The sequence below is a fragment of the Camelina sativa genome, chromosome 17 (assembly GCF_030686135.1).
Source record: "Camelina sativa cultivar CO46 ecotype springtype chromosome 17, ASM3068613v1".
NCBI lineage: Eukaryota > Viridiplantae > Streptophyta > Magnoliopsida > Brassicales > Brassicaceae > Camelina > Camelina sativa.
In genome coordinates, this window is record NC_141896.1 from 11,478,760 (window position 1) to 11,492,051 (window position 13,292).

The 13,292-nt window shown below is 36.9% G+C and overlaps 2 protein-coding genes and 1 pseudogene across 3 annotated transcripts; all 3 read left to right on the forward strand.

The window, feature by feature from the left end:
- Window positions 1-1,218: 1,218 nt before the first annotated feature.
- On the forward strand, window positions 1,219-4,131 carry LOC104756802 (TORTIFOLIA1-like protein 4). Its single transcript, XM_010479445.3, has 5 exons — window positions 1,219-2,291; window positions 2,370-2,472; window positions 2,569-3,113; window positions 3,223-3,593; window positions 3,684-4,131. Exons 1-5 carry the CDS (start codon window positions 1,467-1,469, stop codon window positions 3,694-3,696), a joined length of 1,857 nt encoding a protein of 618 aa, XP_010477747.1. The 5' UTR covers window positions 1,219-1,466; the 3' UTR covers window positions 3,697-4,131.
- Window positions 4,132-7,483: 3,352 nt separating this feature from the next.
- On the forward strand, window positions 7,484-9,741 carry LOC147923520 (glycosyltransferase family 92 protein At1g27200). The gene has a single exon (XM_087497312.1). The coding sequence runs from the start codon at window positions 7,750-7,752 to the stop codon at window positions 9,505-9,507; it is 1,758 nt and encodes a 585-aa protein (XP_087353438.1). The 5' UTR covers window positions 7,484-7,749; the 3' UTR covers window positions 9,508-9,741.
- A 784-nt stretch (window positions 9,742-10,525) lies between these two features.
- Window positions 10,526-12,821, forward strand: LOC147923521 (putative inactive receptor kinase At1g27190 pseudogene; annotated as a pseudogene). The gene has a single exon (XR_015587423.1). The product of XR_015587423.1 is annotated as a putative inactive receptor kinase At1g27190 pseudogene (transcript).
- The last annotated feature ends 471 nt before the right edge of the window (window positions 12,822-13,292 follow it).

Here is a 13,292-nt window from a genome sequence, read left to right on the forward strand (position 1 = left end):
CTCACCAATGTCTATTCCTATTTTCTTCATATCCAATTTTTTGAATTTTTTTATAATTATACAGATTATTTTTATTATTTCCATAATTTTCTGGCCACATAGAGATTAATCTAAAAAAAAATACTTAGGTTCACCTCTAGTGGTGAACCTTTTTGTTCAGTCCCTCTTCTTTCAACCAATCAAAATCTTCCATCTAATATTTCATTTTAAAACAAAATTAAATTAAAAAGCAAAACAAATTAAAGAAACAAATTATGTATACTTTTAATTAAGGAAAGTTAAATATTGGCTTGGTTTAGATTTTAAAAATTAGAACAAAATTATATGTCTGGTTTGGGTTTACAAATGAAGTGGTTAGGGTTTAAATTTTACAATTAAAAAGAAATAATATGTCGGTTTGAGTTTACAAATGAAATGGTTAGGGTTTAGATTTTACAATTAGAATGAAATTATATGTCGGTTTGGGTTCACAAATGAGATGGTTAAGGTTTAGATTTTACAATTAGAACGAAATTATATGTCGGTTTGGGTTCACAAATGAGATGGTTAGAATTTAGATTTTACAAGTAAAACGAAATTATATGTCGGTTTGGGTTCACAAATGAGATGGTTAGGGTTTAGATTTTACAAGTAGAACGAAATTATATGTCGGTTTAGGTTTATTAAAGAGCGGTTTAAGTTTTTAATTTTATAATAATGTATACAGATTTTATTTCCTTATTTTATAAGGAGGTGAATAAAGGGGTGAACCCAAATATTGTTCTAATCTAAAAAAGGATATATCAATTGGGAAGAACAATGAAAGCAAAGAAAGTGTAGTCAAAAACTACATTTAAGTTCAGTAAATTAGAGAAATCTGCAAATATATGTAGTAAATGGAATTCAATATTGAATGTGATGTTATGTTTTCGAAAAATAATCCAATTTCAATTTGGAAAAAAAGAAATTTAAAAAAACGGACCACAGAATTCGAATTAATATTGCTAGTAAAAAGAAACAAAATAAATAAATGAAATAGAATGTTTGAATTGAACAAACTAGTTAGAGTTTATCTACTTTTTTAGTTGGATTTAACTATTTAATATTGTCAATTTAAGATCACTTTTTTTTCTTTAATTGTTTCACGAAATAGATAAAGTCAATTATCATCAATTTTATTTTTCATAAAAAAATAAATATGTAACTATCACATATAGCAATATAAAAAGCCAATTTTATTATATGAAAATGAAAATAGTAATATTATTTTAATTTTAATTGTTTATTTGTTAACATAACTCGCTCGCTCGCTCCTTCCTTCCCTCTTCTTTGTTGTTTTAGCATTTAAAAACCCCAAATAACCCAAAACTGTCTCTACGAATTATATCGTCGGAGTCGGAGAAGTCTCTCTCTCTCTGCCGCCATTTAATGCTTACACGTTTTATCACAAAACCAAACAAAAAAATTTCAAATCGGCAAAAAAAAAAATGTCATTATCTCCGTCGTCATCTTCAACATCACCGTCGTCACAGTCACCATCAACACCACCTGATCTAAAACAAAGAGTCATCGCTTGTCTCAACAAGCTCGCTGATCGAGACACGTTAGCTCTCGCTTCAGCAGAGCTCGACTCAATCGCTAAAAGCCTCACTCACGACTCCTTCTCTCCGTTTCTCAACTGTATCCACAACACTGACTCCTCCGTTAAATCTCCGGTGAGAAAACAGTGCGTCTCTCTCTTGTCTCTTCTCTCTCGTTACCACGGCGATTCCCTGACTCCTCACCTCGCTAAGATGGTTTCCACCGTCATCCGCCGTCTCCGAGATCCTGATTCCTCTGTTCGCTCCGCTTGCGCCGTCGCTACGGCTGATATGTCTGCTCACGTCACGAGGCAGCCGTTCGCTTCCGTCGCGAAGCCGTTGATCGAGACGTTGGTTCAGGAAGGTGACTCGAATCTTCAGATCGGAGCGGCGTTGTGTTTGGCGGCGTCTGTTGAAGCTGCGACGGATCCGGAGTCGGAGCAGTTGAGGAAGTCGTTGCCTAAGATTGGGAAGTTGCTTAAGAGTGAAGGTTTTAAAGCTAAAGCTGCGTTGTTGAGTGCCGTCGGGAGTATTATTACCGCCGGTGGTGCGGGGACTAAACCGGTTTTGGATTGGTTAGTTCCGGTTTTGATTGAGTTTTTAAGCAGTGAGGATTGGGCGGCGAGGAAGTCTGCTGCGGAGGCGTTGGGTAAAGTTGCGACGGCTGAAGACTTGGCTTCTCAATACAAGAAAGCTTCCACGGCGGCTCTTGAGAGCAGAAGATTTGATAAGGTAAATAAAAAATAAAAGACTTATTATGGTTTGTGTGTTCTGTTTTTGACGCTTAGTGGATGATTATACAATATGTAGGTGAAAAGTGTTAGAGAAACTATGAATCGAGCATTGAATCTATGGAAGGAAGTTTCAAATGATGATGAAGCTTCTTTATCTCCATCAAGATCTTCTTCAACAGGTTTGTGTAGTAGTCATGACTTTGGTTGTCTCTGTATACATTACAGTGAAAATGTAAAATTTTTAACTTCTTGAATTCTATAAATTTGGTTTTTAGATGGTAGTAGCATTGGATGTTTTACCTCAGTCACGAGAAGTGCAACAATTGACGTTGGTTTTAAATCCGGTAGACCAAAGAAAGTAACGCCTATGATGAAGAGGTCCCCATCTTTGCCTGTGAATAGATCATATCCAGCAACTAGACAAAAGGAGAATCTTCCAAAGAGAAATCAAGGGAATATGACCATGTTAGCAGCTGAAGCCTCTATTGTGGATAACAACAAGGGACCACCACAGTTTACTCCGGTTAAGCAATCTTCGGAAGAGACGGCGAACTCAGGGCCAGGGGGACCAGATATAATCAAACATACCATCTCTGAGAAAAGCCGGGAAGATAACAAAGTATCCAACTTTGGTGGTTTGAAGTCTGGCTCAAGGGTTGCACCTTGCAGTAGTGATGATGGTGATTCTTACGATTCTGTTGCCAAGAATTGTAAAGATGAGGTAGATGACAGCAGGAAAGATAGTGAGGAACTGTCTTTGATACGGGAACAGCTTGCTCTCATTGAGAATCAACAGTCTAGTCTCTTAGACCTACTACAGGTATTATACAATTGGTATTAGTGTAAATGGAATGTTTAGTTATGAAGATGATGACTCAGTCCTCCTCACTGATGTAGTACTTCAATTTTTTTTCATTTTGGATTATTAGAAATTCATGGGAACATCACAGAGTGGCATCCAGTCTCTGGAGTCTCGTGTCAGCGGTCTAGAGATGGCTTTGGATGAAATATCATGCGATCTAGCGGTTTCTAACGGGAGAGTTCCTAAGACTAGTAGTGGCTGTGCAGGAGAGAGTTGTTCCAAACTACCTGGTACAGAGTTCTTAAGTCCCAAGTTCTGGAGAAAGACAGAGGAGAGACCACGGATTAGCAACACAGCTAGTGAAACGGCTGCTCATGACCGAGAATCAACAACAGACTTGAACAATATTCAAAGAGGAGGTTCGGTTTTTCAAAAGAGATCACCAAGAGACCAGTTCCAAGACTCTATGCATACAACACTACAGAAACCAACCACCAGGTAAAAAGCATCTTTTAGTTGCTTTCCTCAGTGATTATTTTGCCCTCTGAAGCTTTGGTTGGTTATTAAAGGTTTGCTTTGCGTATTCAGATTATCTACTTGAAGTAAAGAGAGGAGAAAGAGTGCACTTGAGTGATTCAATTTTTTGAGGAAGAGAGTGATGATGTGAGGATTGAGGAACAAACAGAAGCTGACCAGACACTGACTCAAGAAGCTGAAAATGAAAGAATAAAATCCAAATCTCAGATTCGATGCTTTGCTTCAAACCGCTTGTTTGAAATTTTAAGCTCTCTCTGATCACACATGTTAGAGGAAGCTTCATATTATTAATTTAATCAGCGAGTGAATCAAGAGAGAGTTTCAAAAAGATTAAAACGCATGTGAATAGATCTGATATTTATGTAATTTGAGCATTAGAGAGTTTTTGACAAAAAAACCAATAGAAGAGATGTAAAGATTTGTGTGACTGTGTGTGTTTTTTACTCCGATCTGTACTGTAAATATTTTGGTAAAGGAAGGAATTATTGGCTTGCTGCTACGTAAGAATCAAGACAATACAGAATTGAGTTCACTACACTCAATAATAATATGTCATGTCAGCGTCAGAAATTATTGAATGCCAACTCCTATTCATATGACGGTCTGATACATACACAATAAAACGATTTTTTTACATAGTGAATCAGTGATAAATGGATGATAAGATAAGGTAGGTGATAAAAACATGACTACCACAAAAGTCCTGCATTGGTTTCAGGATCATGGTCCCGCGTTGCAATGGACGAACCTAATTTCAAAACAAAAAATACTCCATTAAAGGGATCATTTAATCAGTTGGCAAATCCGGTGGCCGCAAATGTTGAATAATACTAATATTATCATGTACGCCATTTATCCCATTTTTTTTGGTTTTGGATCACCAAGAAGAGGTTATTATGGATCTTTGGGTTTGATAGTGTCTTCGGACCGGAGACCAAAACAAAGTAAAAATTATAGTCGGTATTGATATGAAAACTTGCTTGTGTCCATGATGTTAAAGCGAACTAGACCGCATCAGACTAGGGAAAAGTACAACCGAATAAGTCAAAGTAAGAGTCAGCAGCTAGATTCCTTTTGGTTCGTTGTATGCAATGCAACTAAATCAACTATTCAATTGTATACAGCCGCACGTGGTCGGTCTTTGTGGTCAGAAATTGCAACTCATCGTCTCTTTCTTTTAAATTTAAGGCCGCCCTTATTGGGCCCAAATGTAAGGGGATTGACTTTGGTTTGTTAGCTTGTGACCCAATCGTTGTGGAATTTTGTAACTTCTAAAACTCCGAAGGAAGAACATTTATGAAGAACATTTATTGGCAACATGGTAAGATTTTTTTTTTTTGGAAAAGTACCAAAAAAACAATGGTTCCAAACTCGGAATAGAAGTCAAATCGGCTCAGTCTATTTCATTTAAGTAGGGTTTGGACCTAACAACGAGATCTTTAAGTTTGATTTATGCATTTTTTTCATCTTTTCACCTAATTATGGAAGTAATTTGACTGGGTTTGGGACCCCTTCTCTTATTACTATGTCCATCCAAAAGATGATTGTAAAGATTGTATTTAACTAATTATGGAAGATATATTTTTGTGTATGCAATTCTGAGATCTATTGGGTTTTAACGTAAACCAAGCACTAGCATAAATCTTGTCCGTGGTGGAATCAAGTCGTCAGAACTTACCGTGAAAAATTGGAGATTGTTGTTCGATCGATAGTTAACCCAAAAGTTAAAGAAAATGTATTGGGAGCTTCAAACTCAATACATATTATGTATTGGCCAGTTTAGTTTTGTTAGGAGTTGACTCATTGTGGATAGTATTGGATAATAACATGCATGTGTATCAGTGTATATGGTAGATGAACATATTATGTTTTTTTTTTTGGTATGCTATAAAGATATACTCGATAAGAAATGATAAAACAGCAAAGATAAAGTATGGGAAACGAAAAGAAGCATGTAGCTGGTTTTGTTGCAATCATTCATAAAAGAAAGAGCCAAACAAGAATAACAAACATGATGATAAAGGGGATATATAAATTTAAGAATGGATGTATAATTGTAATGGAAGGCACATTCCATTTTTTTTCTTATACATTGTAATCATTTGTTAAAATTTATACATTAGATATATGTATAAAAAAATGGGGGCGAGAGAGAGAGAACAAAGGAACATGATTCCAGCGATTCTAAGCAATGTGCAAGACAACTTCCCACTATCCTAAAGTAAACCCTATACCTAATCTCCACGTTCTTCATATCCAATTTTGGCTAATCTCTTTTTATATAATTTGACTCATAACAGAATCGATCAGTATTTGATTTGATTTTACTTTATTTACCAACTCTCTAAAACATGACTCATTACTAATACTATACGATTTATATAGATTTTTTTTTAAAAACGAAACTCTAGTTACAAGAACCATGTTTACACTGCAAGATATTTAATTGGCTAAGACCACCAAAAACATACATATCAATATTTTGGGATCAATACATGATTCATCATTACTCTCTTTTTCTTTTGTCCTTTTCCAAAATTTGTTATGTATATTAGTATTTGAAATGATTTAAATATATACTGTCTTTATGTATATAACTTACAAAATCCATAACAATCACGATAATTAATTTCACAAGACACACGTATTAAACTCATTATAATACTAGTACTAGACGTCGGTTAAAGAGGACAAAACCAAGCAATACAAATATCTCAAATCCAATGATACAAAGAAAGAATTCGTCTTGACTAATATACCCTGAGCAAATTTGTATGTGCTTCTTTAAAACACACACCATTTGATCAATGAACCAAACTTTTGAGGTCGGCAACGCAATATGGATGACGAGAAATCGCCTTCAGCGTCACATCCATCAAGACCTACATTGTAATAAGACGAACTTGTGAGAAGCCAATTTTAAGAGACGTAACAAAACGAATATCATAGATCTTTTACCGTTACAAAGTACATTTAATTAACCATTTTAATTTCTTTTACTAATTAAAATATCAAGTATTGAAAAGAGTTTGTCGTCGAGCATATACTTATTACTATAGTGACAAAACATGTTCACAAGATTTTGTTTTACCAAATTGAGCTTTGAAAGATGTCATTTCCTAACCAACTCTTAATTTAAAGAATAGTATATAGATATAAACAGGTTTATCTCAATACTATATAAATTAGGTTCAACCCATTTCATCTTTGATGTCATCATCATTCAACGCCTTGTTATTATTTTTTTGGTACAGCCAAATTAAACTAATCAACCATACATATTCCTCACTGACCAATCGCCTCGCTACACATATTAGCAGCCTTTAATTTACTATAATCCCAATCATGCTTTTTGTACCAAGAGGTTTGGTCCTCTTCCTCATCCTCCGGCGAATCTTGAAAAACAATACTACTTATTTGCCGTAAAACTAAAAGACCACGCAACTACACAACTGTCACAGAATCATACGTCTCTCTCTTTTTTTTTTTTGCAAAAACCCAAAGTTAAATCAAAAAAACAAAACAAGACGAGAGAGAATATGGTCCACCTCATCGTCGCATCTTTGGACACAGGTCGCACAACTAGTGGCATCTTTCTCGCCTTAATTATTATACTAACACAAATCATAAAGAAAACCAATAGATAAAATAATGACTTTAACTCCTTAATTAATCACTTTAATTACCACAAAAGTGAGCAAATGATTAGTACACTAATCGGTGGCGTTACAAGATTTTGGAACGCGACGCGACTCAAAAATACAAAACGCGTCTTCCTTCCTTGTTTTTTTCCATCTTTATCACAACGATTATTTTATTTCCTTTTTCTCTTTACAAATAATATCAGAAAATAAAGTAATTTAAATTCCGTTATATATACATTCCTTTCTTTAATCTCTTTGTATTAAAAAAAAAAAAAAAAAAAAGGAACAAGAGGAAGAAGAAGGTACTTTTGTCGGCCGGCGCAGCCCACCAAAAAAAAAAACCCAGATCTCTTCGTCTCTAGATCAGTGTTTTATTAAGCACGACGAACCCTTTGTTCTGTTTCTTGTAACAACCAGAAGCAAAAACAAAAGTTTAAATTTTTGTGAGGCTAAGCAAAAGAGAAGATAAGAAGATGATGGAGTATGAGAATGGGAAGAAGAGGAAAGTACGAAACAAACATCAACTGAAAGCACAGTTCTTGTCTCAAAGGTATCTAATCTTATGCTTCTGTTGTTGTTTCTCCGTCTTGCTCTTCTTCTTATCTTCCGACCGTATCTCCACACTCTCTGTTCGTTCCGATTCTCTGAGACCGTCTCTTCGTGTTCCTGCTCTCTCCGTTTTATCTTCCATGGATTCGATTCACCGTTCGTTTCACCGCGGCGGTAATAAGTTCCCTGAGTTGAGAGTCGACGACAGAGTTCAATTCCCCGACCACTTGTTGCTGATTCTCTCGAGTAAGATCGGGAGAGGTGATGATAAAAACCTAGTTTGTGTGTATCGTGGCGTTAAGGATGAGACTTTAGTGTTGCCCTCGATTTCTGGTGACGAATTCGATGAGTTTAGATCCATTGTTCGGTGCCCTAACGCTCCTTTGAACTATTCTTCATCTGTTGATTTGCGATTCCGTGGAGATTTGGTGAAGAAGAAGAGGCAGAGGCAGAGCAGTCGTGTTCATAATTGGGAAAAACTTGGTTACGAGGCGGTGGTTGATGGTGACACGGTGGTTGTGTTTGTTAAAGGATTGACTCGAAGGCCTCACAAGGAATCAGATCCTTCTTACTACAAGTGTCAATTCGAGATTGGTGATTCAGATGAGAAAGAAGTGACTCAAGTTCTTGCTGCAGCGCAAGAAGTTGTGAGGTGTGTTTCCCCTGAGAGTTTGAAGCTTAATCCAGAGATGATGTTTCGTGTGAGCGTAATTCTTATTGATCCTAGAGGAAGAACTACGCCTGCTTTGCCTTCGGTTGCGAGACTCTACGGTTCTGATTTGAATGAAGAGAAGAAGGAGGAGAAGAGTGGGGTTTATAATAAGCATGAGCTTTGTGTTTGTACAATGCTGTGGAACCAAGCTCCGTTCTTGCGTGAATGGATCATGTATCACTCGTGGCTTGGTGTCGAGCGTTGGTTTATATATGACAACAACAGCGATGATGGTATACAAGATGAGATCGAGTTGCTCGGTTTGGAGAATTACAATGTGAGTAGACATGTTTGGCCTTGGATCAAGACTCAAGAAGCTGGCTTCTCGCATTGTGCGGTTAGAGCGAAAGAAGAATGTAATTGGGTTGGATTCTTTGATGTTGACGAGTTCTACTACTTCCCTACACATCGCTCTCAAGGCTTACCGAGCAAAAACGCTTTGAAGTCTCTTGTATCGAACTACACTTCATGGGATCTTATTGGAGAGATCAGAACAGAATGTCATAGTTACGGTCCATCAGGTCTAACCTCGGTGCCATCACAAGGCGTGACCGTAGGTTACACTTGTAGACAAGCGAACCCTGAGAGGCATAAGTCGATCATACGACCCGAGTTGCTCACAAGCTCATTGCTAAACGAAGTTCATCATTTTCAATTGAAAGAAGGAATCGGGCATATGAGTTTGGTGGAGAGTGTAGCGGTAGTGAACCATTACAAGTACCAAGTTTGGGAGACTTTTAAAGCAAAGTTTTACAGAAGAGTAGCTACTTATGTTGTGGACTGGCAAGAGAATCAGAATCAAGGGTCTAAAGATCGAGCTCCGGGGTTAGGGACAGAGGCCATTGAGCCGCCTGATTGGAAAAGAAGGTTCTGTGACGTGTGGGATACTGGATTGAAGGATTTGGTATTGTCGAATTTTGCTGATCAAGTGACTGGTTATTTGCCGTGGCAGAGGCAACAACAGGAATGACTTTTTTTTTCTAGTTGGTTGGTTGCTGAGAGATAACTTCATCATGTGTACATTCATTTTTTTTACATTTGACAAAGGAGATTTACATACGAAGTCTACATTATTATTTCCTTCTTTTGTTACTTCATTTTTTTTTTTTTGGGTTGGTGGTGGGGAGAATTGAAATGGCTTCTAATCTTTTGTTTTTTTTCAGAGTTTACCACATTATGTATAAATTTCGGTAACACTGCAAAATTCTTTTTTTTCCTTTTCTTTTCTTTGGGTCTTATATGAATTTATTAGTCTTTCGATCCTTGTTTTGTTTGGTTGATGACATTCATAATATATTTTTTTGTCCATATGAACAAAAGTTGTTAAGAGTAGTGCATACATGCTTATCTGAATAAGAGTCCCATTACCATGTAACATCTTGGCTTTCTATATGGGCTAAAATGTAAGTAGATAGTGTAAAAGTCCATGGACCAAGACATATATTTTGGTCTAGTGATGTTTTTTTAAAATTTTGTTTGTGATGTGTGATGTCTCTATTTAAATATTTTATCTTTTTCATTATAACAAGTTCCAAACTCTTGTGACTTATTTATTACCAGCCAACCTTTCACAAATAAATAATCTTCATTTAAGTCACATTACTAATAGATGCAAATTCAAAAAAAAAAATCATCAATTGATATGTTGGAGACTTAGTAAAAATTAAAATTACAGTGACTGATTTTTTTAAGTCAAAAACCTATCAATATTCAATACACAAGAAATTTAAAATCCATCAATCCAAAAATTCTTCTTGTATAGTTTGCTTTCTTTTTTTTTTTTTTTTTTATAATAAAGCTTTCCCTTTCAATGACAACATGGAGAGACTAGTAGAGAGACTGTCTGACTTGGTTACATATATACATCATCTTCTCTCAAACACATGCTTTTTTTTTCCAAACTGCGTCGTTTTGTTATCAGATTCTTTTTTTTTTCCCAAACAAAACAAACCATCAAAATACCAAACAAACCAGAAAAAAACAAGAAATAATATAAAATACTAATTTCCACTAAAAGTTACAAAAAAAAAAAATAGTCAAAAGTTTCTCTCTCTCTCTCTCTCTCTCTCAGTATCATCACACAGTCAATGAACCTTCTTCCGCCATAGAAAGCTCTCTCTGTCTCTCTCTTACTCTCCCTCTCCTCCTAACCCTAGAAGACCACCGAACTAGATCCACCTTTTTTTTTTATCATCATGAAGAAGAAGATCTTCATTACACTTCTCTTCATCACCTCCTTCCTCTGTTCATCTTCTTCAGCAGAAGACGACGTTCTCTGTCTCCAAGGTTTGAAAGACTCCCTCAAAGATCCTTCTTCTCGACTCACCTCATGGTCTTTCCCAAACTCTTCAGCTTCTTCGATTTGTAAACTCACCGGTGTCTCCTGCTGGAACGAGAAAGAGAATCGTATCATCTCACTCCAACTCCAATCGATGCAGCTCGCCGGCGAGATTCCTGAGTCTCTTAAGCTTTGTCGTAGTTTGCAATCCCTAGATCTCTCCGGAAACGATCTCTCCGGTTCGATTCCTTCTCAAATCTGTTCTTGGCTTCCTTATCTCGTTACCTTAGATCTATCTGGTAACAAACTTGGTGGATCGATTCCTACTCAGATCGTTGAGTGTAAGTTCTTAAACGCTTTGGTTTTGAGTGATAATAAGCTTTCTGGTTCGATTCCTTCTCAGCTGAGTCGGTTAGATCGGCTTAGACGTCTTTCATTAGCTGGTAACGATCTCTCCGGTTCGATTCCTTCTGAGCTTTCGAGGTTTGGAGAAGATGATTTTAGTGGGAATAATGGACTTTGTGGGAAGCCTTTGTCAAAGTGTGGTGCGTTGAATGGGAGGAACTTGAGTATTATCATAGTGGCTGGTGTGATTGGTGCTGTTGGATCTTTGTGTGTTGGTTTAGTGATATTTTGGTGGTTCTTTATTAGAGAAGGTAGTAGTAGGAAGAAGAGAGGTTATGGCGCTGGGAAATCTAAAGATGATAGTGATTGGATTGGTTTGTTGAGGTCACATAAGCTTGTTCAGGTTACTTTGTTTCAGAAACCTATTGTGAAGATCAAATTGGGTGATTTAATGGCTGCTACTAACAACTTTAGTTCTGGGAATATCGATGTTTCGTCGAGAACTGGTGTTTCGTTTAAAGCTGATTTACCTGATGGGTCTGCACTTGCGGTGAAGAGGCTTAGCGCTTGTGGGTTTGGTGAGAAACAGTTTAGGTCGGAGATGAGTAAGTTAGGTGAGATTAGACATCCTAATTTGGTGCCGCTTTTAGGTTATTGTGTTGTGGAAGATGAGAGATTGTTGGTGTATAAGCATATGTCTAATGGCACGTTGTTCTCTCAGTTGCATAATGGTGGATTGTGTGATGCTATTTTGGATTGGCCGACTCGGCTTAATATTGGTGTGGGAGCTGCTAAAGGGTTAGCTTGGCTGCATCATGGATGCCAACCGCCGTATTTGCATCAGTTTATTAGTTCCAATGTTATACTTCTTGATGATGATTTTGACGCTCGGATTACTGATTACGGATTGGCTAGGCTGGTTGGATCTCGTGATTCTAACGATAGCTCGTTTAATAATGGAGATTTGGGGGAGTTAGGTTATGTGGCGCCTGAGTATTCAAGTACCATGGTTGCATCTTTGAAAGGAGATGTTTATGGGTTTGGGATTGTGCTTCTTGAATTGGTTACAGGGCAAAAGCCTCTGTCTGTTATTAATGGTGTGGAAGGGTTTAAAGGGAGTTTGGTTGATTGGGTGAGTCAGTATTTGGGTACGGGTAGAAGCAAAGACGCTATCGATAGAAGCATATGTGGTAAAGGACATGATGAAGAGATATTGCAGTTCTTGAAAATCGCATGTAGCTGTGTTGTGTCAAGGCCTAAGGAAAGGCCAACGATGATTCAGGTGTATGAATCGTTGAAGAGCATGGCAGATAAACACGGTGTTTCTGAGCATTATGATGAATTTCCACTGGTCTTCAACAAACAAGAAGCTTGAGTATCTTACCAGAAACTGGAAGTAGTCTTTTTTTTTTTTGGCAGCTTAAGCGCTAAAAAGGTATGAGAAATCTACTTTGTATCAAAAGCTTTTTTTTTTTTTTTTTTACTTTATATCTCATTCTTTGTTCCTTCCCTACTGTTCTTAGTTTTAACAGTGTCAGTACTCTTGTTTGTCTTGTATCCCCCTACCGTATAATTGTGTACATTCTCGTCGGGTCATCAATGTACTCTTTGGAATGTAACCTCTTCTGATGAAATGAGAAGTCTTCTGTCTTATTTCATAATTGTATTTACCAAAGCTAACAAGTTCTTACTCCTAATATTTGCCATTTGGTCTAACTCCTTATAGATTCTAAAGGGCTCTATGCCTGGGAGTTGAATCATTGTGGAGAAGCTGGTTTTGACTGTAGATTTCATCTTTTTATGTTATGTCTTTGATGGTCAAAAGAGTCAATCCTTAGTTTGTTTGTGTTGTGATGATATCTTTTGGATGAGATGTGGGGTTTTGGTCTAATAATAAAGACAAGAGAGTTAAAAAGAAACGGTATGTTGGAGGCAGATGTAGAGATGTCTGCGTCTCGCCGGAAGCATAGACACATGAACTTCGACCCCACTTCTCTCTCATCTTTGAATAATGCTATCGTCTTGTCACCATTTCCTTTGACAATCTGTTACTTTCTTGTTTGTTACTGTGACAAGCTGTTAAAGTCAAAATTATTTTGGTATTGAGTGATTGAAATCTGGCAGACCAGATC

What these genes read in the sequence shown, in the direction of transcription:
- LOC104756802 (XM_010479445.3), top strand. Translation starts at nt 1,467, where the DNA reads ATGTCATTATCTCCGTCGTCATCTTCAACATCACCGTCGTCACAGTCA. An exon ending in ATCAAGATCTTCTTCAACAG is followed by an intron (nt 2,473 to 2,568) that starts GTTTGTGTAGTA and finishes TTTGGTTTTTAG; the next exon opens with ATGGTAGTAGCATTGGATGT. An exon ending in GTCTCTTAGACCTACTACAG is followed by an intron (nt 3,114 to 3,222) that starts GTATTATACAAT and finishes TTGGATTATTAG; the next exon opens with AAATTCATGGGAACATCACA.
- LOC147923520 (XM_087497312.1), top strand. Translation starts at nt 7,750, where the DNA reads ATGATGGAGTATGAGAATGGGAAGAAGAGGAAAGTACGAAACAAACAT.